Below are 27,723 nucleotides of genomic sequence, written 5' to 3' on the forward strand. Positions count from 1 at the left end.
CACACTTTATTGATGGGCAGTTGACGCATGTATCAACACTCCTCAAATTTGCATGTTTAAAAAAAATTGGATCAGCTAACCGATTTTTTGAGAACTTATACCGTTCAATCAGCAGTGCTGTCTCCCGTGGAACAGCCACCGAGCTTGGACAAAGTTTATATAATTTTAGGTGCCAGGGGTGCACAAGTCACGCCAAAAAGTAAATAAAAAGGTTAAACTAAACATAAAATAAGAATACAAGATTTGTGAATTCTCAGGCACTGGCGGGGATACAATCTTGTCTAAGTAAAGAGCAATACATAGACACAAATGATATTTTTGCGCGATCGGTCATTTCTGGCTATTTACCATGTGTGTTTCCATGACAGTACGTAGAATTTACCAGTTGCTATGATTACGACGACGCCAAAATTACTTACCGATCTAAAAACAGAACAGCAAAAATACTTACCGACGCCTTTTTAAAAATCAACAGTCTTACATTACATTTAATCTTTAATTATTGTTAGGTACATTAAACGTACAATTTGTGCTGTTGTTTCCTATAGAAAGACGCTCATAAAGTCATAAAGGAAGTGCAAAGCTAGCAACCTACATCAGACACATGTACAATTTTATGAAATTATTAATTTCAATTTTGACAAATAAACTGGTTACCTAGTGATGTACACCATACCACTTCGATCATTTCGATTTATTCTGCTCGTTAATTTCTTAGTGCATATTTATATTGGTTACATAATTTTAATTTCGATCGCGCAAAAAATTTTATAAGCACGTCGAACGTTAAGGGTTACCGTTCTCAGACAATAATTGGAGTCGTCGCTTCGCTCCTCCTCCAAACAATTGTCTTCGAACGGTAAAAATCCCTTACCGTTCTCCATACTTAATATACTATTTGCATCAAACAGTAAATAAACTGGCAATTTTGGGCTAGGTTGCAATAACTCATTGCAAAATTTTCACTACCACTGATTACTTTATAAGCTATAACTTAAGATACTCAAACTACGGGAACATTCAACGAAACAACGGGACATTACGAGATTTAAGGGTTAAGTTGGAAGATCCGTAATTTAAGGTTTACCTTCTACTTCTACATAGAACTGCATCATTTGAGAAAGGCCCTTATTATTCTGCATTTAAAGCATATAACATGCTACCACTGCCAAAAATAATACCAACGCATCGATTTAAAAATGAGATTAATGACAGTTTATTTAATCCCGTTTTTTATTTTAAATTTCCAATTTCCTTCGCGAATATTTTACTCATAAATAAAAAGGCCTTGATATGAATCAGGCTGCTAAAAAGGTTTTTCTCGTTCCTTAATTTACTGTATTTCATCTATTCGAAAATAGCACCTGCAATTTATCAAAAATCTAAATTTGTTTAAATGTTCCTCCATGGCGTACTCGAAATTTACAAGGAGGAGGAGGAGAGTAATAATAATAGGTAAGCATATCCTAATTTGATACGGGCTCATGCAACTTCACTAAGAATTCAATTTCAACGTACTTCACGTAGTAGCTTAGAATGGTCGCCCGTTAGAAGTTTTGAAACGGTACCTATTTTTTGAACGCAACGGTTACTACTAGCGTAACCATTTTTGTCATGTTTTCGGCTTTAAATAAAACGGAACGAAACTTTTAGGTTCGAATTTTTTTCCCATTCTTGTTATCGCTTGCTATCGCCAGACATACTTTTGTTCATGTTCGCTATTATGCGGTGTATGTGTTTGCTATGTTTAACAAAATACAGATTTAAAACCAAAGAGGTCACCTCCCACAATAGCCCCGTATTACAAATATCTACACGCTGTACGGGATAGGTGCGTAAAGATCATTAGTTTAGTCTTTAGCCTGGTCATAACTTGAAACATTTCGAGAGAAGTTTGAACGAACATGAGTTTATCCCAAACAACCCAAAAAAACGTCTTTGGCGGGCCCGGAGATCGAACCATAGTTGTTCTAGGCTAGTGCTCTTTCTAGAAGCATAGACCTCGTATATGAATCTTTGAAGTTCCAATTTTGTCGTCTGAATATTGGAATACCCCAATAGTCAAACTTAAAGTATCAAGGGCGGAGTTTTAAGATTTAAGCACTGACCGCTAGGGTCAACACAGTGGCAAGGTTTATGTTTCAAATTCCGGCACTCAAGATTCAAAATTTCGTCTTTTAGGTTCGAGATTTTAAGTGAAGCTTCCAAGGTCACGTTTGAATATTTGCAAGTTTCAAGTCCAAGGTTGTAAGTAATCGTAACAATTGAACAACATCTTGGAAAAGGGATGATAGTTTCAACGCACACCCTTGCAAAATCGAAGTCCAAGATCAAGAGTGAAGGATGGCATTATTTACACTTCAACCTCCAAATTTAAACCTCAAGAACTAAACGTCGTGATTCAGAATTTACATCTGAAGAGGCAAGGTTATTCAAGATTTAAATTGTTTCATGAGATTTACGCCTGAAGTTCATTGCTTGTTTCCATTTTCTTCGTAACATGAAGTGAGTAGCGATTCTTTTCCTTGCGAACGTTTGTCCTAAACTTCCTAAACTATAAGTTGGCTTGGTGAACTAATTAAAATGAAAACGCGATTTTAACCAATCGTTATTTTAACACATGCATCAGTAATGAGAACAGTAGGAGATTATTTTCAATTTATGGCACTGTTAGAACATAGCGCTTTGCACAGAGGTTTAATTGCCAATTATAAACGTTCATTCAGTTTTTTTTTCGAACAATCACGTAATTTATTCACATACTCGTTACGCAGTTCTCCTAGATCCCTTTCCAATTTATTGATTTTCGTGCAATCAGCAGCCAATATTTTTAAACAAATAATGGCATTGTGATATTGCTCCTCAACTAAATTTCACAATCTATGAAAGTTTGAGAACCACATTCTTAAATAACAGAGTTAAAAAGAAACAGAACATTTGTGAAATGAATTTTGAATTGAAAGTTGAAACTATCAAAGAAGTAACACGATTCATTGGCATGTAAAGTTCCAATACAAAGAACGTAATCAAACCATCCGATTACTGTCCTAACGTGATCAAATAGTCTGGAGAACTAAAGTATTTCTAACAAATGCATAATTGATACTTAAAACCCACCTATAGCTAACTGGAATAATTTTATAATTAAGTATTTAAATATAAATGAAATATAAGATCTAACAGTATCATCATCAAATTCAGCTTTGGAAAACATCCCCAAAGCTATATTTATGATGGGAAATTCTTTTTATCTAACAGGCTTCGCTGTTAATATTTTATCAATAGATCAATACTTTTCCTTCTGTATTAATTTATGTTAAAACACTAAACTACCCTTAATGTAAATTTCAATTTCGTATTCCCAAATATAAATTAATAATGGAGTTTCTGTTAGGGAAAAGCTAAATGAAGTTACATTAACTTTCAGCGTGCTTTCAACACACAATCTGTTATTTTAATGTTAGGCAAATCTAATTATTTATACTAATACATTAAAATTCACAGTAATTGCACAATATAATTTGTTGATTAATTATTAAAATGTACGTGTAAAATGGTTGCAAAGGAATGGATTTTAGATTAATTAAAAACATAACGCGACTCGCATTTTGATCAATATATTTACATACGTATACGTATCCAAAGTGGTGGGTAGAAGTTATAGATTTTTAGCGAGTCGCTAGTGGTAAATACTTACTATAATAATGAGACCAGTAAGAATACATACTTTGTGTTATTTTAAGACTGTTGTACTAGCACTACTGAAAATTCAAACACCAGTGAAATGTAGAATTTACTAATAGTCCAGTCAATAGAGAAAAGTTTAGTCAAAAATTTGGTGTCCAAGAGGTTATGACTGATTCTTATGTATTTTTTGGCGTAGATTCCGAATTTTTAATCTCCCACCAACCTTAGGGGGTGGGAACCCCCCCAAAAATGCAAAAAACCCCAAAATTTCGGCCCAAAATTCAGAATTTTGGAAAAATCTCGCTAAATTTAGATTTTTGGCCCAAAGTACCTTAGTTCAAAATTAAAGTACACAAAATTTGCAGGAAAAGTGATATATACACTTTTGGTCTAGGACCAACGGGGGCGGAGATAAGAGGGGGGTCAAAAAGGGTACTTTGTTGGAAAACGTGAAAAAAACGGAATTTCTCTGAATAACTCGCTAAATGTTGGTTTTAGAGAAAAAACTCAAAGGACCAAAATGAAAGTAGACGAAAAATTACTTCGGAAAGTGCACGTGTGCGGAGCCGATGAAGGGGAGGAGGAGGGGGAGGGGGCGAGCGCAAAACCTCTCTTCCTGGCGCCGCGCGACGGCACTGGCATAAGGCGCTATACGCGCAGTTTCGGGTATCTCTGGCGGCCTCGGTCCCGGTCATAACGGATGCTTCTTTGTCCTTATTTTAGAAAGGGGCCTCTGGCTTCCCCCTCCCTCTTGTTGGTCGTTTGTATGCTTTTTGTGTCCTCTGGAAACCAGTTCAAGATCCCTCTTCAGTGCGTCTGTGTTGTCGCGTCGTGTGCATCACGCTATATTCCTCCGTGCTTATTTATTTTATTATTTACTATTTTTCGGTTAAAAGTTTGTTGTTTTTACCGAAATTTTCTGTAATATCGTGCTCGCGCGCCTGTGCGTTTTGAGTTTGTTCGCTTGCATATACTCTCGAGGGGAGAGAGTGAAACTAGTTTTAACCTTCATGGTACTCTAATGAAAGGTCTCAACGCAAGGAATTAATTTCTACCAACCATAGCCCTCCTCCTCGACCTCTTATCGTGATCGGGTATATTACCTTATACCTCAAGAACGGATTGTCGGAAGAGGGTACTATCAAAGGGCGATTGAAACGTCTGCAAGAAATATATCCATTGGTGATGTCCATACAAAAGCTATTTCGGTTAAAAAAATGCGCTTTATATGCACAGGAGTTGTGCACAATTTATACTTGTTTATTTAGTGCTCGAGTTACAATTTTTGGGGGAGATTGTAGTATTTGTCTGAAATTCTGATTTGCATGGCGGACAGCAAGAAACGTTACTTTCGCACTTTTTTAGGCCATCTTTAAATAAAAACTCAACCTCTACTGGCTCAGGCGAAAAATAGTAAATAAGCACGGAGCAATATAGCGTGATGCGCACGACGCGACAACACAGACGCACTGAAGAGGGATCTTGAACTGGTTTCCAGAGGACACAAAAAGCATACAAACGACCAACAAGAGGGAGGGGGAAGCCAGAGGCCCCTTTCTAAAATAAGGACAAAGAAGCATCCGTTATGACCGGGACCGAGGCCGCCAGAGATACCCGAAACTGCGCGTATAGCGCCTTATGCCAGTGCCGTCGCGCGGCGCCAGGAAGAGAGGTTTTGCGCTCGCCCCCTCCCCCTCCTCCCCCCCTTCATCGGCTCCGCACACGTGCACTTTCCGAAGTAATTTTTCGTCTACTTTCATTTTGGTCCTTTGAGTTTTTTCTCTAAAACCAACATTTAGCGAGTTATTCAGAGAAATTCCGTTTTTTTCACGTTTTCCAACAAAGTACCCTTTTTTGACCCCCCTCTTATCTCCGCCCCCGTTGGTCCTAGACCAAAAGTGTATATATCACTTTTCCTGCAAATTTTGTGTACTTTAATTTTGAACTAAGGTACTTTGGGCCAAAAATCTAAATTTAGCGAGATTTTTCCAAAATTCTGAATTTTGGGCCGAAATTTTGGGGTTTTTTGCATTTTTGGGGGGGTTCCCACCCCCTAAGGTTGGTGGGAGATTAAAAATTCGGAATCTACGCCAAAAAATACATAAGAATCAGTCATAACCTCTTGGACACCAAATTTTTGACTAAACTCCCCTATTTAGGTCTCTATTGACTGGACTATAAAAGGAATAGGTAAATGTGTCCAAAACAGTAGACTAACTCAGGGGTTCCGAAACCACGTACAATTAGTTACCTCTAGTCAATTCGATGACTTCTGAATTTCAAATGAGCTTCTGTGGATTGTTATATACATTATGCCAGAACCCAGGTTCATACAGGTGCCCCTCAATAACTGCTCGGTAACTTCTTCGAAATGGGTGATCTTTGAATGACGTTCACAATTATCCACTGCTATGTGCAAACGGTCACTAAGTCACCCACAAAAGACCTGTCCAGCTAGGTAAAAAAAAATCAAAGTAGAAATTTTGAATACTATTACTTCTCACACATCCGGCTTCAATTTTAATCCAAACACCGACTTGAATTTTAAATTTTGGAGTGGCATGTCCTCCATCAACCCCAAGTCCCAAAAATTAACTAAAAAAAATTTTTAGTAATACCTGACATAATTGTTGAGCACGGAAAGAAAACGCTGACATGAAAACCCTATCTGGGTCGCACACTGGCTTCCATTAAATACACAGTTAATTAATTGGCAATACAAAAATTTATTCTACAAAACAGCTTTTTTTTAGATGTACCGTGTAGGCAAATTTGTTATATTCAGGGTCACTTAGCACTGACTAAAACACTCGCCGACAGCTTCAGGAAATTCTGACTCGAACAAGCTGGTTGAATTAGATTTTGTGGCTTTTGGAACGGCATAAAATTTTTATTTTTAATAAACGACAAACCTTGTCGCAAGGTAACAACTGCTTGGTTGACTCAACAGTCGTACTAACTTTTCCGAATACGGACCAATCGTTTTAAAAACTTTCCACAAACCTGTACTACTTCACATAACGATTCATTAATTAATTTAGATTGCTTAACTCCTTCTGCACCCTTTATTTCGATATCGACAAATTACGTGTTCACATAAACAGGCTGACTGCCCGAAAAATTTAGCGTAAAGAGATGTGCACCCTTAGTCCAGTAAGAATAGACCAAAAAATGGCAAATGGGGAAATAAATCATGTATTACTAATTTCTTCAGAAATGTGTAGTAAAAGGTCCCCTGATCAACATATAATAAAGTGAGGGGAGAGACCGTGGCTTCGATGATCACATTTTATAGTTTTTTACTTACAATTAGAAAACTGTGCGTACTAGAAAAAATTCTTTGCATCTAAATAAACGCTCATTAAATTTGCTACAACTCTGATTCTACACTTTCTTAAAAGAAACCCACCGTTTTTAAGTTTTTGACCCCCTAAGATTGAATATGAATATGGATATGCCGCGGCAAGACAGGAGATGCGAATGGAAGAATAGTGAGGTGGAATTGACAAGGCGATTTCTCAATCGTCTGTAGTAGTAATTGGTGAGGATGTAGATATTGTAATTGTCACGCAGTATCAACTGTGTATGTACTGTTGATTTTGGAATACTTTTTGTAAGTCAAGTCAACGGAGTCATAGGTACAGGGCTCAAAAGAATAGCAGTCAGTCAACAATTTTGAAAAATCTTGAATACCTTGAAAACCTTTGATGCTGGGTATAGGGAAATGTGGTATCAAACGAAGTATATATGCAATATAATACAAGGTGTTTTATTTAAAATAAGAAATTTGCCATCGACATCCGGTAGAACCGGAAGTGAAACGATTATGAGAATATTTTCTTTCCATAGATAGTTGAAGTGAATTTTTGTCATCTGTGGAAGAGATGGGAATTTCCTTAGATCAGTTTGGAGCATTCTGCCGGCTACTCCGGGTTGTATAGAACAACTTAAAACCTCCTGCAGGGGCAGCTCTAAGAAGCAATATGCGGGCCACTGTAAAAATTGGGTGAAAGCCTGTTGAGAGCCCAGAACAAGAGAGGGGCAATAAATAAATAAATCTACACGGAAAAAAAAATATTCAGGGCATGGGACGTAATTATTCCTTTACCCACCAAACTGTCGTAATCAAGCTGTGATACTACCACCGATTCAAGGCCCCAAGGTACTTACTATTACCAATTACTGTTTTTATCCTTGTTCTGCATATTCGTTGTTTATGCCATTACTGCTTCTTCTGCTTGATGGGCCTGTTCTTCTCTTTCATTAGCGTTTCTTGTCACCGGTTCCCTTTATGATGATAATCTTCCCTCTAAACTCCCTTTTCTCCCACCTTGTGCTCTTCTAAAGTTTCTGACAAATCTGAGGAAATGTTAGTCTATTTCTCATTTCTATAAAAGCATCGGCGTCGCACGTATTTCCCAAGATGTTCATTCTAAAGCCGCTTCTTTCTGTAATCAAGGTAACTCGAGAATGAAGAAAGAAACCTATTTTAGTTTCGTTTTCAGCAATCGGTAGGTTATCAATTGCTTAGATGCGATCGTATATCAACAAGATCGGATTGACTAAGCAATTCTAAAATCATTATTTATGCGTCCAAACTTCTTTACTACTGAATTTACCAATAGCTCGTTTATTTGCGACGTTTATTTAACAATAGCTGAGTGACCACCAGTATTTATTAAATTGCATTAATAAATATATGTAAATGTTGACTGATTACTCTGCAAAGTAAATGTGCTAAATAGTTTTTTTTGTTACAGATTGTGCTAGAACTGATAATGATGAGCGGAATGTCCTCTTACGCCTAAATTATGGATTGCAAACACTGATCCAGCGAGCGGTTCTTGTAAAATTTCTTCCGGGGTAAGTTTGAGTCTAGACGTAGTCGCGTATAGGATATCTAAATTGTCTCCACCAAATGCCACCGAGGTGACATACGTTGCTGGCATTGTAATACGTTGCTGGATTTCTCCCGACGTTGAGTTTACTTGTAAGATCTGAAAAACTGATTAAATCTATAAGGTGGTTGACTCGTTTCAATACCAGTTTTCCGCCATATATTGCCACCCACAAATTGTCGTCGGTGTCAATTGTCATACCATCTGGTATTCCTTTTATTTCTGGATAATTGGCAAGGTCCAAAACTGTGCGCTGATATCCTGAAAGAACAAAATGAAATGAAGTTTTGTGACATAAATAATACAAGAAGCTTTCCTCAAAATACTTTGTCTTCTATAAGATTGGTTCAGTTTCAATATTCCGCCAAGGTTTGCAAGGTATAAACATATCGTGCAAGGAATTTGAGTTGTGAGTTATGTTATGACTTCGACTACTGTCCACTATAGCTAGTCAAGTTTACCAATTCCAATTCATAGCTTGAGAAATATAAAATATGTAGCGTTGTTTAATCATTTAGCAATTATAGTTTGACTAATAATGCTGTTGACATCTTGTATACAACTTAATTAATCTAAGTTAAACGCTATGGCATTTGGAGATGGTTCTGAACGGAAAATTAATTGCAAAACAACATCAAAAAGACGAAATTTATTTGGAAAGATGCCAGATTTAGTTATCGAAATAAAGTGCACGAACCTGTTCTATATTCGCGCGTATTCATTGACGAGGCTTTCTGTTTTAAACATCCCCTTTGATCCTCCCCCAAACCGAATAAACATAGGTTATATTCAAGTTTGAAAGAGGGGAGAAGAATAAAGTGCAAAACAGATACAGACAATACGTTTTATTAGCGAATTCAGTTTTAAAATCTCATAATAGGCGTCATACTGGCCAATAGAAAATTAAGCTGAACAATATATTTCAATGAATTTATGTAATCATGCTATACATTTCACCGTTTGGTACATGAAAATTAAACAAAGCGTTCGAACACGTCAAACGTAACAAAATTTAACCTTATTTTCAATCCTTAGTTTCATTGCGTGGGGTGGCTTACAAATGCTTGCTGCCACGTGTGTTCCTATTCAATACACTAACAAGATCTAATTTTAATCTTGATTTGCATCCCTTTCAAGAAAACGAAATTTACTGCTTAGTCATCAGATTTCAAGATTTCCGGGGTTCATTTAATTATTAATGAAATTTGAAATTTTTATAAAAATTGAAAATACAGGTCCATTTAGATAGCTAGGGGGAAGTGTAATGGAATATATACGAAATATATGAAATTTCTACATCTCACGATTTTATTGTATAATAGTATGTTCTATATTATACAGGGTGGTGACTTGCGTAACGCATCATAGGGATTTCAATGTAAAATTCATAACATGCGATTATTGGCTCCCCAAATTATTTTAGAGCAAAAATGTATTGTTTTTTGTAGAAAAAAATTTTTTACGTCAATCAACCGCATTACTTTTCAATTTTTTGCATAATAAAGACGGAAAATTGGAAAAATAAAACCCGCACCTTTGCAATTTTCTAAAACAAAAAGATATCCAGTTATCAATTAGCAGCAGTTCGAAATGGATTTTATGTTCGACTTGGTTACTGTCTTGCAGTTAATGGTGACTTATTCGAACATTTATTATAAATTGTTATAATAGGAAACCGTTTTTCGTAATTTGGTAAATCTTTATGTTGAATTCGCTGTTCTAAATATAATACTTTTTGATAGAATTTGATTTGATTTATAGCTGACGTTCCATGGCATGACGGATATTGGCGTAGTTTTTGTATTATAAAATTCCATGGCATCACAGATTATTGCAAAGGTGCGGGTTTTATTTTTCCAATTTTCCGTCTTTATTATGCAAAAAATTGAAAAGTAAAGCGATTGATTGACGTAAAAACAATTTTTCTACAAAAAACCTCAATACATTTTTGATCTAAAATAATTTGGGGAGCCAATAATCGCATGTTATGAATTTTACATTGAAATCCCTATGATGCGTTATGCAAGTCACCACCCTGTATACCAAGGTACAGAAGGCACCAAAATTAGATTAGAAAGCGCGAAAGCCAACTTTATAAGTGAAAAAAGAGTTAATAATCATGTGTTATCATAGGCTAGTGAAAACAAGTTGTAAATCAGCATATGCATGATGAAAGCGCATTTTTGGTAATACAGATCAGTATTTTATTAGCAAAGCTTAAATTTATCGATCTCACAAGTAATCAAACTCAAAATAGACTATAGCCTGCACATCTACACTATAACAGAAAGCTTTTAATGAAAATTTGATGTCTGTAGCTGTTGGAATTGCTGAGATCTCAGCCGGACAGCCAACCAGCCACCCCATAACGAATATAATAGCGTATTTTTTTTAAATGTGATCCGTTGTCCTCGAAACCAAAATCCATTTGTCACCAATCTTTGAGGTGCTACAAACGAATGCATTTTAATTGATGCTTCGTCCCGAGCTTATCTTTATTTCAAGACAGTCCTGTCTTCAATGATCTACTTGACCGCACTTAAAGCAGTCACCTTTATTATTGCTATTCTTCAAATATACTCCCTTGATGATCGTTAAATCTGAGTAAGTTTCATGTTTGAGCTTTGGTTGATCAAAGATCAACATGTAAGCAGCATATAAGATTTTTTGATGTAACAGAGAAAAAATTATTTCCTTGGTAGAGCAACAGTTTTTTAAGCTAAGAATCATTTGGATACGAATTACCTATACTTCCGGTGATCAAATTGAAGTCGTATCCATCAATCCTTCTAGTTTCACTATCTATGTAAAACATCTTTCTATTATCTTTGGACCAGGCTATTCCATTACTGATGGATATAGGTGACAACTTCTTCTCCACAGTGAGGCCGCAACCCCCGTGGATCATATATAATGAACCACCTCCACTGCTTACACTAAGATCCTTATTGCGTGTCAAAGTACCTATGAAGAAGAACACATTAATGGAAATTCATCTGTCTGAACATACCAGCCCACAATCGTCCATTTGCGTCAACCTTTCCATCGTTAAATTGATTATTTGCCCACGAATGGTCAACGTATGTCATATGCCTGAGTACGCCTGTGTTATTATGCAAGCCATTCCAGTTTAAGATATCTATGTAACGGTCCCTGCATACTATGAAGGTATTTCTATTATATCTCACCGGAATGACAAAACCTATAGAGTCTCCATCTTAAAAATTCAAGTTGGAGTACACGTGGGAATTCTAAACCTAAACTAGCTACCGAACTGATGGTAGACTGTTTTATTTTCCAATGATTTCCATTTTAAGAGTGTCGCCTTGAATGTATCGACGTAGTATAGGGATTGCGTTTTTCCATCCCAAATTGGGCCTTCCCCATGTTGAACTGGAGAAGTTACGGGTACGATGGAAAACTTGTGAGACGCCGAACTGCAATTAAAGAAAGTTTACTTTTACTAATCTGTTGTAGTGAAATTGATCAACATAATTGCCACTTTTTCCAGATTAAGCCGTAATTGATACCAAAAAAAGTAACAGTTATGTATAATAGCTATATTAAAAATGTGTGAATTGCTTTTTAAAAAAATTCAATTGTTTTTCGATATTCATTTGTTTTCTAAAATTAAAAACAATGGAATGCTGCCTTATTATGGGTAATAAGTTGTTAAACAACTTTCATATGGAAAAATTTGGTATGCAGTCGATATTTACTGAGATATATGCCATATTCCATACATAATGGGCACCCTGTATAGGGTATAATAATATAACAAATATACACGATCCGACAACAATGGGAACACATATAGAAGGCAAACAAAAATATGGAAAAAGAGATAACAAACACGCGGCAATAGTTTGTACTTAATTATATTACTCACTTTAATTTTACTGCTCAAGTTTAATAAAGATTTGACGATGTCCTTTATTGTCATTTTTATGTGTTGTTTTATTGCTTAGTTTTACTCCCCCTTAACTTTGATAACAATCTATGCAACTGCTCAAAATTCTTCCATTCCTTCGAGGTGACACTTCAGGTCGTCGAACTAGTGTCTTCAAAAACACCTATCTCACAGGGTTCAGAATGGGTGAAATTCTTATCAAACCCCAACATTAAACAAGACTTATTTAACTTCATCAGCGAGAAATTGCTTGAACTGACCACTGGTGCTTCGTATCAACTGTTCACGACAAAGAATAATCACGTGCAAAGAAACAGAACGAGTGAGAGGCGCCCAATTTATGTATTAAAATCCTTATGAAAGGGTACGTCGGTCCCCATTATACTGAATTTCTCCAAATCTGTAACAATAGCATTGCATTTGACTAGCTAAAACCGAAAACGTAGGTAAATGAAGCCAGCCAGTGATATCTATGTTTGTTTGTTGGTGGTCCAGATAAATTCAGTTTAATGCGGATGCACTTCAGCAATCAAGGGCTTGATTATTATTATTTGTATTCCAGAGTTAAACTTAGCTATAAATTCAAAGAGTGCAGAGCACTTGTTCAATAAATAACAACTAATTATTATTAATCCCATCAAGGTGCTATAATTAATATGAATATACAAGATACATCATTAAATTCTGTATGATGCTCTGGAGATCGTTCTAATAAAGAAAATATGTAGTAAATTATTACCAAAAGCTGAGTTAATTTAGCATAGTATTGAAGTTAGCTGATATCATTTATATTAGAGGAGCTAATTGTGCATCAGAAGAGTCATCACCAAAGAAGGGTAGTATCTATTCCTTTCTATTTATTTGAAAAAATATTTCACTTGAAGTAATCTAATCGCAAATGTATACCATTTATACACTAATTTCCTGTTAAGTATTCAATTATTTGTGGAGGACGAGGTTTCAATAAGCGTAAAGTTTGTTTAATGTTTAAGCTCCACTGGGATTTGTTATTGAAATGAGCTTGCCGATTAGTAATAAACTTTTTTAATAATAAAATGCAAAGTTTCTTATTCAGCAAGGGGAGGCTGGGTATATTAGGTGAACAGGAATGGTAAATACACGAAATCTCCCCACGCATTCAAGATTTCGTGTATTTACCATTCCTGATCGAGCTACCCCATTGTGAGGTATACCAACCATTTACATCATATTTTAGGTGAACTTAATCGTGGTCACCTTATGTAATGTACCTACTGTCGCTGGCAAAGTTTTAATGTCCGCTTACTTTCCCAATAACGACAGTATTCTGATGTGTCATATTGTCCTTGGGACACTCAGCGTCATCTAAGGACGTCTGAAAATTATGTTACGCTTGAAGTAACGTTTACTAAACCTTTTATAAATTTCGGTGTACAGATACAAGTCCCAGCCTTACCTGGTGCTTGGAGGCCCCGCAAGCTGTAAATCCGACCCTGTCCACTTGTATACAGTGCGTTCGAGATAAGAGGGTCACCTCAATATCTGTTTTATTTGGCGAGATACGAAAAATTTGTCAAATATATTTTCTATGGAACATTACGATCTATTTGATCGCATATTCAAACTTCCGGCGTGGTTAAGTGCTATCTTTTCTACTGACTATGTTGACGACATCCTGATTGCATCGAATGAAGAGCAACTCTATAAATTATTCTCCAAATTGAGGACAGTAAAAATGACAGTTAGTTACAAGAAGGGTGGACCTAGACAGAATCTCATAACGTGTTACGTGGATGTACTTCTTTGTTCAATAAATATATTTCTGTATCTTTCATAGTTCTTTACTGTTATTTTAAAATCAAACAAAACGTTGTACCTTTCCCTTGTTTATTTGATATCTGGCAAAAGTTATTTCACAACTGATTATGATTATGTATATTCTTTACTTATTAACTTGCGCAATAAAGATAACAGTTTTTTGAAAAATTAACATTGTGGGCGTCACAATTGTTACTATCAATATAGTTTAATAATCTACAATGTAAGTTACGAGAAGGTAGGTACACTCTAGGAATGAATACGACTATCAGTTATCATTGTATTGACTCTACTCGATTAATGACGAAATCAGTTATTCTACCTTAGTTTTTAGAGATCGGAACTTTAGTGAGCTTCGAACCCTCATCGTAAAAACCTACCTCAATAAAAAAAAAACAGGGTAAGAAAGCCGGAATTTGACAAGAACAACCAAAACCAAACAAAACAGTATGAATTTTAGAAATGTGTCGTGCAAAGACGGTTTAGAAACCTTTTAAATAATGGCAAGTCTAAGAGACGTTCGTGTCATTCAATGGACGACAGCAGAAGCTTAATTGAATTTTGTAGCGAAGTTCTTTATGTTTAGTTCTATTTTAGACGAAATTGGATGTGAACGCCTTTTATATTGGCAAAGTGATGCATAGTACGGGCTTGGGAAGGATATTAGCGTTCTACGTGAATAATACGTTTCTGTGCTTGCATTATGTAGCTTTCCACATTAGAGGGCCATATTGTCAGGGATCAAGTCGCTTTAATTATGGATAGTGGTAAATATGCAATATCTGGAAAAAGCGCCAACGTGCAGAATTTGCAATAAAGGAAAATTGTGAAAGTAACTGCTTCAATGAAAACTGAATGAAACTTTTTATTTCTCAAATGCGATTTTTCATGTATTTTAAATGTACTCAATTTGCGTTTATGGAGGCGAATGGCGTGAGAAGAGAGTGATGTTTTAATAATAAATATATATCTCGCACTTTCGTCTTCTTTTTCTCTTTACATTATATTTTATTATTTGCAAAGCTTGTCTTTGGGAAAAACTTAAATGGCAGTAAGGAAATGATAAAAGCTGAATGTTGTCCATCAAATGGGATGCGCATTAAAAATGACATTTATTGGAGGACGTTTTACAGATAGAGATCCCTGTTTTCAATTACATAGAATCAAACCCTGGGGAAATGTTTTGCTTACATTTCCTGATTTCCAATTTAATATTTTTAAGATCTTAAATGAAGACGATGTCTCCCAAATCATATACAAATTTGTGCAATGCAGCCCATCCTCTCCTGCTAAAGTACAGAATTTCGGATTTAGTGCATTGTACCTACTTATAATTTGTAAGGCCTGTCTGTTATGTTATCAACAAAGGGAACAGGAGGTTATCTATCAGATAAGTTTAACTAAAACATGACAAATCGGCCCTAAGATCTCTATGATATTTACCTAAGTACTTGATTTGGAATATATACAGCTTAAAAAGCTTATATAAGAAATTAACATTTTTCATACTCAACAGCACATTTCCACATCCGCTGCCGTGCGGTATAGGTCTCAGTCTCGTTAAAGAACGGATATTAAACTTGGATACTGTGTACCAATAATGCTAATGGGTATACCTACTGATTATCAGCACTGCACGATTCTATTACCATAATCGATCGCCATTACTATTAATTACCTTAACCCGATTACACAATTACTTATTGCTTTTCCAAAATAACATTGTACTTGATTGATTTACAACGTAAAACAAGTAATAAATTGATTATTGATGGGCCGCATTTTCCATAGTTTTGTGCAACTGTGACTAACAGTTTATAACTTGTAAACAAGATTATATAAATAGTTATTTATTATATAAGACGAGTAAATTAACTTTCAGGAGATGGTTAGTTTCCCTTTATCGTCGCGTATAATACAAAACATTATTTCATAGTAGAAGCCATATAAATCTCTGTAAAATTTCTGACCATTATAAAGACACAAGGTTAGGTTCTGCTATCGCGGTCGTCACCATAGAAACAGCATTGTCATATGTTCTGAACGTCATTTTGTAACGTGCTTCGCTTCGCAATTGAAATAAGAGTGACATATATCATTAGAATGCATAATCATCTGTTTCGGTTTATCTCTTTATCTACCCGCACGGTCAAATAACGACTTCTATACTCATTCAGACGTACTGAAATTTAACATGCTATAAATTTAGTCGTATTTTGCTGCATACGCAGTGTTTGGGATGTAGCTTTTTTCTGACTTTGTAAGATAGAAATGCCATACCTGTTTTGTATAAGGTAGGTGCAACGGACAGACCGACAATGTCCACTACATCCCCTACATATATTTATCGAGCAGTGAGCTTTTTAGATGTTAGTTGTTGTTTCGTAGCGGCTAAGGTAAAACCTGAATGTACAGGGTGAGTCAACGATTGCGCGGAGTAACTTATGCCTTGAATAAAAGATTTTTTGATAGAGTGCTTGTGTATTATGATATGGATGAGTATTCTCCACATTTTAAAAATATTTGAAATTATACAGGGTGCACTCACAAAGTAGGGCGCTAAAATGGAAATTTTTGTTATACAAAAATTAATAATCGAAGAACGAAATTTAACATAATTTATTTTTTTTTCTTTCCTTTGTTGGTAGGTATAGTTAGTAGATGTGTGCTTGTTTACAATCAAAAACGAATTCTGCTAATTGTTTTATTTCGTAGAATCTATGTTTAGTAATATATGCTTTATGTGTCTAGGGGTACTGGGGGAGGAACGTATAACCTAATGGTTATCTCACCCTAAACCTATTGATTATGGTGTAGGAACAAATTTTTCTAATCAATAAAAACCATTATTATTATTATGATTAAATGGAACCCCTTGTATTTGAATGCATTTTTTTTAAATTCTACGTGTTTTAATTATATGGTTAATATCCGAAAAACCATAATTTGACTTGTAAGAAAAATTTGGCATTTGCAAGCGTCAGTTTATTCTCAAAATTATTACTTAAATTTTGATTCCAGGCTCTATTCTTTTATACTGGGTAAAGTAAAAGTCAAATAAATAGATCTACTATGAAACACTAAAAAATAGATTACAGGGCGTACTTTCTGTGGGTCCAAAGTTACAAAACTTCATAGGTATTAAAAATCTCACTTTTTTTTTAACACCCTCTATATTTTCCTGTAATCTTTTAGCTCCTCCAAAAACCTTCAACTTTTGGTAATAATGTCCTATGTTTTCCTGGTTTCTATATTTTAGCGATGCGAGCTAAGCGTCTTGGTAATTTCTGAGGAAGGTCGTGACTTCCTTGCGAAGGGTGGAGCGGGTTGTACTCTGCAAGCAGGCAGATCGGCCATGCTTGTTTTTCAAATCTCATCTGGTTGCTTTGGTTTTAAAAACAAGAAGGGGATACTGTAACGGAAGCTTGTTAATAGAGCTTAATTTTGTTACTAATTTTTTGTAGATATTAAACTAAATGTTACTAGAAGTACACATAATTATAAGAAAGTATACCGGAAGTTTAAATTATGGTCCAATAAGTGCAAAAAAATTATAGTTCATTCGATTTGGGTTACGATCGTCGTTTTCGGTTAAAATCACTAAGCATTTTTTTGTTGGCAATTAAGTTCTCAATTTGTTGTAACCTTTAGATGAATGATTGAAGTCTTAATGTCAGTATTTGCTATGCGCGTTCATAACTAACACTTTTTAACGATCTGTACCACCAAATAAACAACACGATAGAATTCCTAGAAAGCGTGCAATAAAAAGCCAGGGTAAAAAATGATGATTTTGTTTATTTCCTGTAAATTTTTAGGAGTGCTAATTAGGGGCGTAATTCTACTACCCCGAAACTTTGGCACAATATCGCGCGGGGCTCGTTTCGCAAGTTTCGCGAGGGCCATTAAGCCAAGTCCTACGAAATTCGTAGATACGCGAAGTTACCCTGTTGAATAGTGGAAATAAATAAATGCTTTTGCGATAGACCAAGGACATTCGTTAATTTAGCGGGTTAGTAAACAAATGTGAAAAGTGTTAAACTTCATAGTTATATTAGGGACTGTTAAAGGGGGGATAAATTTCCAAAAAGGATTTGCCATTAAAGCAGCTACCTCGTCTGAAGTAGAGAGTAGATACTGAAAGTATGCCCGTGAGTTCATGCCAACCAACCAAAAATTTAAAAAAAGATACCGAATCTATTGGGATCAGAATTGCCGTAGATCTAATTTACTGTTCTCTGTAGGCTACCATCTCCAGAGCAAAGGTCGTGATAAAGCTGTATCATAAGGAAGGGCACGATATCTGAAGAATCGCCTGATACTGATAAGGGAGGAATTTTGTACCATAAATATCTGGTTGATCATAATCATAAATTTAGCTTTTAAAGACATTTGGTTATAATAAATGGAAGGCGGTATCAACTACATAAATTTGTAACGTATGAAGGCATTTATTTAGGAATGTTTACTTGTCTAGTTGTTTCATTGCATTTAAGAGATTTAGAGATATGGGTGCACCTTTTGTTATTTTCCATAAATGTATTCGTTTGTGTTAGATAATTTTGCTCTCAAGGTAGTTTAACTGCAGTAAGATGGACACAAAACTAAGTTTATATCTTTGATATTCAGAAATAAGGGTTGTAAATAGCGAAGTTGTAAAGTGACGTTTAAACAGGATCTAATTTTCTTGTTATATCATAAATAAATCCATACTTGAGGGATTTGTTCTTGCGTATTTATTACCTGCATAGATAAGAAAGGATGGAAATAAGCTGTGATTCAATGAGAAAAGGGAAGATAAAAGAATTTTTGCAAATGGCTGTCAAAGTAAATTGTATTATAACTAGCTGGGAATCATATTAACCTTTTGTTATCTTACTTCAAAGAAGATTTTTTCCGACTGGTGTAACAATCTATCATATTTAATGCACATTCGTGAGATATTAATAGGAGGGCTGTTACATTACTCAAGGAAAAGAAATGTATATATGAATTGAAAATCACGTTACGATAAGCCCCTTTCGATGAAAATCATTTTTGTTAACTTTTCAGAAACCAGTTTACAGGGGGTTGGGAACTTATTCAGGCCAGCTTGTATACAGAGTCTAACATGAAGACATTGAAAAAGGTGGTAAAGAGAAGTGAAACAAGCACGCGTTTCTACCTACGCAGTGCCCCAAATTAGTAACAAATTATGGTATACCTTAACTCTTCTCAGTCCAAAACATGAATGGCAAATTTGATTTTAAGGTATAAAATTAGCACCCACTTATGGTTATTTGAGCAACATATCCTAAGCATACATACACTGTTAGTTATCGCAATTAATTATTTATTATAATCAGATTAAAAACAGCTGCGCCATTTATGTAATGAACTATACAGCAAATTGCGATATCGTTATTTTTTAAATAGGTAAATAATAATAAATAATATTGATAAATAAAAAATTCAACTCACCTTACTGGCAATATTACCAACATAAAAAGCAACGCATGCATTTTGAGTAAATCTGTCGAAATTTACTCTTGCACTGAACACGGTATATAAATTACGTAAGTATATTTTCCGTTCTTCTATTAAAAATGATAAGCTTATCCATCTCAAGTTCAATTATCACAGAAATATATCTTTTTTGAAAGGGCAGATAAAAAATGAGGTCTTTAACCTTTATCTACAGAAGAACAAATAATAGTTGCGCCTTGTACGTAATAAAAAATGCTTTTTTCTATTTCGGTGTCACAATGATGATTTTGTACAACTGTTTTCGGCCGAAAACAGTTGTACAAAGACAGTGATTATAGTCGTTTTTTTTGGTAACTCATCTCTTAAGTTGGCAGTTACTAGTTAGTACAAGTAGGTACTTCGTTGGGTACTTCCATGTTTGAACTTCAAAATGTCAGTCTTACTACGCTGCCAACCTAAAACTTAACGGCATAAAAAGTGTTCCCAACATAAAACATGTTAGTTCTAATGTTCCCTATTATAGTTTCTGATAATGATTTTTTTAATTAAATTAAAGCACCGAAATAGAAAAAATAGTATGAAAAACGCGTGTACAATGCTTTATTGTAATACTCCTATCTTGCGGACACTCGTGGCTACGCTTCGCGTCGCCACTCGTGCCACAAGATAGTCGTATTACAATAGGTCGCATTGTAACATTTGTCTTTCAATATACTATTCTATTGTACCTACTTTATTCTGTTTGTTCCATTACGTAATTGTTTTATAAATGACCACCACTATGCAGGGAAATGGACTGCAATCATAGTCATTTTTAGTTTTTTTTAAAGCTGAATTAATTTACTGAATCTACATGTCCATTCTAATTTTACCGATATCTCTCGCCTCTTTGACCATACCTAAACGATATTTGAAAACAGAGAGGCAAGCAGGCAAGTCCAGATGCAGTTGCTTGAAAATTTTCAAAAGCCCTACTACGTCTACAGAACCTAAAAATTGTATTCAGGAAGGTTTTGTTACTAATGCATTGGGTCAGTTGTAAAAGGCATTTACTCGAAGTCAATCGTCGCTAATATAATTCAACGTTAAACTTTAATGAAATTGATATTATTGATTACAAGATTGAGCGTTATTACATGTGACAGTTACGATAAAAATTCTAATCATTCTAAACTATGAAATACGCCGCCTATTATTTTTATCTAACACTAACTTTAACTGACTTTAACACTTTCCCTTGTTTGATAAAAATTAATAATAATACAAGTCCCATCTTTACACAAAGGATATGTAATCTTGTTTGAGCGAGAGGCTTGGTCATAATGTCAGCTACCTGATGTTCAGATGAAACCTTTTCTACAACCAATGTACCTTCACTAACGTGCTCACGAATAAAGAAGTGTTTCCTTTGAATGTGCTTGGTTCTGCGATGATTTTCGGGATTCTCAGACAGTCTAACGGCTGCAGCGTTGTCAATCTGGAAAACTGGAATTTCTTTTAAAAATGTAATTTCTTGTAAAAGTCGAGTAAGCCAAATCACTTCCTTTGCGGCTTCACTTGCAGCTCCGATTTCTGCTTCCGCTGTAGACTCTGTTACGGAACCTTGTCGCTGACTAATCCAAGAAACAGCTCCATTGGCATACTTGACCAGTACTCTTGATGTTGAACGACCTGTTTTACTACAGCCTCCGAAATCAGCATATTCGAACGCTCCCTTCTTAGCGTTACTTTGATATACTATACCAAGATCAATAGTCCCAGCTATATACCGAAGGACTCTTTTAGCTCTCGTGACATCGTCAACAGTAGGGTTTTCTAATGATCTGGATAAAAATCCCACACTGTAGGCTAAATCTGGTCTCGAGCCTAACATAAGGTACATGATCGCACCAACGACCTGTCGGCATGGGAATGTGGCTTCTTTTTCTGATGCTTTCCCTGAATTCGAACTTCCTGAACTTGAAAGCATTGGTGTAGAAACTGGCTTGCATTCAACAAAATTGAAACGTTCAAGTAGTTTCTGAGCATACGATTTCTGGCTAATCTTGATATTTCCATTCTGCGATTTTTCAATTTCAAGACCCAAGAAATATGTTGCTTCATTTGAGGTAATCTTGAACTCGGTTCTAAGTTGGTGGATAAATTCTTCAAGATCTTCCTTATGAGTAGCAGCAATAAGACCATCATCTACATATAATGCTAAAACTATCTTAGCACCATTTTTCTCTTTAACAAACATACATGGTTCTTCTTTACTGGCTCTAAACTGTAATTTTTGTAAATATTTTCCAATAAGATGATTCCAACATCTAGGCGACTGCTTTAGTCCATATAAACTCCTCTTGAGTAGGCAGACTCTACCAGACCCATCATCGTATCCATATGGCTGTTTCATAAAGATCTTTTCCTCCAACTCTCCATATAAAAATGCAGTTGAGACATCAAATTGGGCCAAATGTATTTTCTCTGTTGCAGCAATACCAAGTATCAAACGAATAGTTTGCAACTTTGCAACTGGACTGAAAGTATTGTTTTAATCAATACCTTTCTTTTGATTGTATCCTTTTGCGACCAATCTTGCCTTGTATTTTAAAATACTTCCATCTGGATTTAATTTTAATTTATAAACCCACTTACAGGCAATTGCTTTACCACCTATGGGTAATTTTACTAATGCCCACGTGCTATTTTCCATCAAGGATTGTCCATGGCATTTTTCCCGGATGCACTATTTTTATCTTGTATCGCTTCTTCATATGTTTGAGGATCGAGCTCTGTCGTCATCGCCATAACGTAATCTTCAAGATACTTTGGAGTGCGTATAATTTCTCGATTACGTAACATTCTTTCATTGTTATATTCACTACTGCACTCATCATCACTTTCTTCTTTGCTTTCTTTAGTTCTTGTGCTGCCTTCAGGTTGAGTAATTTCTGGTTTATCAATCTGGTCTTCTTTTTCTGATTCATCTTCTTGTGACAATCTACTCCTGAAGAATACTTTTTCTTTTTCTTCGCATTCTTGAGTTACTTCATTAAATTTGACATCTCGAGTTAAAACAACGCATTTCTTCTCTGGAACGTACACTCGATATCGTTCATCTCCATCATAACCAACTAAGTAGCCTTTTTCAGCTTTTCTATCCATTTTTCGTCTTTTCTGATCTGGAACATGGATATAGCAGGCCGAACTGATGATTCGAGGTGTTTTATCCTGGGTTTCTTCTTATACCAAATTTCATATGGAGTAATGACATCTTCTGACGACTTCCCAGTTCTATTCAGAATGTAGATCGCTGTTGTAACTAACTCAGCCCAAATCGCGTCCGGAAACTGCACATCAGAATTGGAATACTTGACCGGACGTGCCATCTCGACAATTGTTCTATTTTCTCTTTCACTACCGCCATTTTGTTGTGGTGTATACGGTGCTGTCAATCGCTGTGTGATACCCCGTCTCTGCAAGATTTCTCGAACATCCGCGTTGTCAAATTCACCGCCATTGTCGCTGAGTGGCTCTTTAATGGTGTGACCCTGAGTTTCTGCATGCGTTAGCATTTGTTCTAAAAGCAAGTGGTTACGGTGGATCTGAATTCACTGTTTAAATTTAAATCATGCGCAGCCAATGGTGAAAATAAATTTCTCGAAATTTTCGGAACGTACCAAACATCTTTCAATAAAATATGTTGGTTCTTCCCATTGACAATTGAAGAGACTTTGATAGCACCGCTCCCGATAGCAATCAAACGTTCTTCTCCAGCTGCTTTAATTGTGCGCGGATCTTTAAACTCATCAAACGTACAATACCAATCAGAACGACTAGTTACATGCTTAGTAGGCCCATTATCCACAATCCAATCCTCTGAATTTGGTTCAGTAGCTAAAACTTCATTATCTATTGAGACTAAAGCGACCTGAGACTCTGCAGCATTACTTTCAGCATTACTACTACTATTACTACTACTACGTTTAGGACGACCATCTGCGATCCATTTTCTACAACTTCTCACCCAGTGACCCTTCTTTTGACAGTAATTACAGGTATCTTCTTTCTTAAGTTTCGATAGAAAATTGAAATTGTCGGTACCCCTCTTTGTCTGCTTATTTGACTTAACCAACAAGGCTACTTGTTTATCACTATCATTACTTGAAGGCTGTCTTATATTTCGTTCGAAAATAATAATCTGCATGGTTAATTCGTCGAATGTTTTAACCTCATCTTTCGTCAACAGCATCCAACTCGATTTAAAATTCTCAAAACTACTAGGTAAAATATGTAAAATTTTACATACCAATAGTAGATCTGGGAGTGGATTTTCATTCTTAGCTTTTAACCCGTTATTTAGCTCGTTCCATAGACTCTTGAGCTTGGCTACGTGCGTGGAAACATCCTCGCCGGATGTCCAACCAAATGAAAACAGCTCTGTACAAATCTTGAACAGCTGATCTTTGGATCTAGCTTCAAACTGCTGTTTTAACGCCTCCCAAGCATCATTTGCCGTAACCTGGTCCATGATTTTCTGATAAACTGTGTCAGAAACTGTACTTGTAATCATTGACTTGGCATAACTATTAGCTTTTCGATAAAGATCTTTTTCTTCATCTCGTGTTGGATTAGCACTAAGCGGAGTCGGTTTTTCTAGCTTCTTATCAATACCATCTAACGCTCCCTCATGATAATCAAGTAAATCACGAATTTTCCTTTTCCAAATTGGCCAGTCTGACTCACCAGTCAATGGTTTAATGTGCTTTGCTAAATCCATTATGCTGCTGATGTGTGAATTTAACATAACACTTCACAAATACACAATTCGAAACGGAAAAACACTAAAACGAAGGTCTGGGCCCATAACCTAATATAATTCAACGTTAAACTTTAATGAAATTGATATTATTGATTACAAGATTGAGCGTTATTACATGTGATAGTTACGGTAAAAATTCTAATCATTCTAAACTATGAAATACGCCGCCTATTATTTTTATCTAACACTAACTTTAACTGACTTTAACAGTCGCAAGCATGGTAGGTGCAGCCTCGAACGGTGCTGTTTTGCTATCCTGCATGCCTATTTGTTTATGTGGCACAGTGAGGTACACAAAATCTCTGCAATTGTATGTTGTTTACTTGCATGAAATCACGAAGTACTATTTCACAACCATTGGGACAAACAATTCGTTTGTAACTACTCGTATATTTAAAAGAAAGATATTATAAAAACTAAAAAGGATACGTATATAGGTACATTTTCAGATCTAGTACCAGAATAAAGAGGAATTGCGTTAATGCATCAAGTTAATTAAAAGTAAATGAAGGCGTCATTTCTTTCTCGCCATGATTAAAAAACGAACAATAATGAAAACACCTCTAAATTCCGACAAAACAAACATTATATAATGTATAGCATTATACATCATTACCTTTGGAGCAGATATTGGGGGGAGACCGCTGTGTAGTATATTATCATCTTTTCGCCAGTTTACATTTTTTTTCATTCTTAGTTTAAATTACGTGATAGATATCGTCCTAGGTGATTACATTTGATTTCATCGAAATGAAAGTTTAAGACCGTTTACAATGAGAATCTCCGTTGTGTTTAATGAAAATGGAAATTAAAAGAAAACTGTATAAAAAAAATTACTTAAATGCCGACGGCTAGCTTTTATTCTTTTTTTCCGAATCTGTACTTCTTTGAGAGATTTTGGCTTGCTCCCTTATAATCTGAAAATTGGCTACAAAATTTTCTTTCCAATAAAATAACGACACTAAAAGGCCATATGTGTATATTGAAGAAAATCAAAGATGTGAAATACTGTTTAAGAATGCATATCTCTTTTGCATTGAAATTTAATTTACTAATATTTATACCTCTGGATAATAAAATGTACTTTGAAATGACAATCTCATTTTTACCTCTAAATACCTTAATTTTTTTAATTTGATTTCGCCTAATACACAAGTAAGTACATTTACATCCTAACCAAAATTTCATTCGTTATTAACATGACAAGTTACATTCAATATAAAAAATAAATCAATACAGCTAACTTTCGTTTGCAATTCTTTTCGTTTATGGACACGATGGAAATTCTTACTAATTTCTACTCGTCAATTTAGGGTTGCTATCAGATGGATTCTAGGAGAACTGCATACTTAAAACCCGCCGGTATGGAAATCTTCCGACGAAAATTTTCGAAGTGGACTGTGGAGATTCAATGGATTTTGCAGACCTGCTTCCGGTGTTGGTTATTTGTCGGTAAATGAAATCTGGTTAAAAATTGCGCTTTGTTTACGCATTCACATTTATGTAACTTGATTAATTTTTTTTTAATTGAAGAAACCGTTTATGTAAGCGGTTACGCTAAATTTTCCTTTTTGGATATCGGCTCTAACAATGAACTTTTAATTTTTTTAATTCGTACAGTAGACACATAAATATTCCTTGGCGTAATTTGGAACCAAACGTAAAATTAGCGCTCACTAATTTGTCTTTTTTAACAAGTCGATGGCGAAACTTAGACTTAGACTGTTCGAGTTCACAGAAAACGAATCTTCTATTTTGATCGTACTTTTGACCAGCTTCAACTGACAAACGCAAATTCCTTCACCTTTATTCTCTAAACGCGAATTTTTTAAACCTCTAGCTAGCTCCACTAACATGATCCCTTCTCTTAGGGCTGTGACTGACAATATTTTGCAGAATCGGCAATTTTTACCACTTTTTTCATTTTTTATTTGTTAGAGGATCGGATCAAGTGATTAACGAGCCATGGGTAATACGTTTAATATACGTTACATAACTAGGGTCGACTACGACTACTAACGCACGCACCATACTCAGTTCGATAAGTGTCACACGCAAGCGCGCACACAAAGATTACTCTAACACTTCCCCTCACGTTCGAACTCACTACACTAACATAGCTCGAAACTTTAAACGAGATTTAACATCACCGTACACTCCCGATGGCGAGGTCCTGGCAATGGTTTCGTGAAAATGTCAGCCACCATGTCACGCGACGCGAGGTGTTCGACCTTGAACGTTCCATTCTGCATCGCTTCTCTGATAAAATGGTAGCGAATGTCGATGTGTTTCGTCCGAGCGTGAAACATCGGGTTCTTCGACAACTTGATGGCCCCCATGTTGTCCTCGTACACAACGATTTCTCCAAGGTGTTTCAGTCCTAACTCCGCCATGAATGATTTGAAGTAGGATGCAGCCTTGGCAGCTTCTGACATTCCCATGTACTCCGCCTCGGTCCAGGATAGAGCCACGGTCCTCTGCTTTCTTGATTCCCATGCCACCGGGGTTCGACCCATCATGAAAACATATCCTGAGTAGGACTTCCGGTCGATGTGACAATTTCCCCAGTCAGCATCAACGTATCCAACCAATGGAGAAGTTTCCCTTCGGAACTGTAGTCCTAGGTCTCTCGTTCCCTTCAGGTATCTCAATACCCTTTTAGCGGCGATCCAATGATCTTGCCCATAGCAGTTGCTAAATTGTCCCAGATAACTGACGGCGTAAGATATGTCCGGTCTGGTACAAGTTGAAAGGTAGGTAAGCGCCCCTAATAGCTCTCGGAACGGAATCTTCTGATCGGGGTTTTCACAACGGTCCAGCTTGGTACCCAAATCCAATGGCGTACAAACCGTATTTGCATCGATCATTCCAAATCGATTCAGAAGTTCGTTGATGTATCCAGTCTGATTAGCGCGAAAACCTTCCGCGTCTCTCGAAAATTCGATTCCTAAGCAGTACTTGATTGGCCCCAGATCTTTCGTCTCAAACTTCTCGGATAGATGCGAAGCCAGTCCTCTAATGATACGGCTATTCTTCGACGCAACGATTATATCGTCAACATAAACGACGATTAGCGTAAGCTCCTCTCCTGAGCCTATACTGTACAGGCACGGATCTGCCTTGGTTGGTTTGGCTCCAAAAATCTTCAATACCTCGTCAAG

At 35.9% G+C, this 27,723-nt stretch overlaps 1 protein-coding gene and 1 long non-coding RNA gene across 3 annotated transcripts; one reads left to right on the forward strand and one right to left on the reverse strand.

Moving 5' to 3' along the window:
• Positions 1-8,345: 8,345 nt before the first annotated feature.
• On the reverse strand, positions 8,346-19,993 carry LOC116164328 (regucalcin-like). Of its 2 annotated transcripts, none has more exons than XM_031478495.1 (6): positions 19,753-19,993; positions 11,856-12,022; positions 11,596-11,802; positions 11,331-11,549; positions 8,731-8,846; positions 8,346-8,684 (listed from the first exon to the last, which is right to left on the reverse strand). In XM_031478495.1, the coding sequence occupies exons 1-6, from the start codon at positions 19,791-19,793 to the stop codon at positions 8,454-8,456; spliced, it is 981 nt and encodes a 326-aa protein (XP_031334355.1). In that variant the 5' UTR covers positions 19,794-19,993; the 3' UTR covers positions 8,346-8,453. The 2 variants fall into 2 exon arrangements, with proteins under 2 accessions (XP_031334355.1, XP_031334356.1); XM_031478496.1 differs by lacking the exon at positions 19,753-19,993 and adding an exon at positions 12,305-12,377.
• On the forward strand, positions 14,561-15,268 carry LOC116164341. Its single transcript, XR_004143874.1, has 2 exons — positions 14,561-14,692; positions 14,741-15,268. It is a non-coding gene; the product is annotated as an uncharacterized LOC116164341 (long non-coding RNA).
• Positions 19,994-27,723: the final 7,730 nt, after the last annotated feature.

Source organism: Photinus pyralis, unplaced genomic scaffold (genome assembly GCF_008802855.1).
Source record: "Photinus pyralis isolate 1611_PpyrPB1 unplaced genomic scaffold, Ppyr1.3 Ppyr1.4_LG2, whole genome shotgun sequence".
In the NCBI taxonomy this organism is placed as follows: Eukaryota; Metazoa; Arthropoda; class Insecta; order Coleoptera; family Lampyridae; genus Photinus; species Photinus pyralis.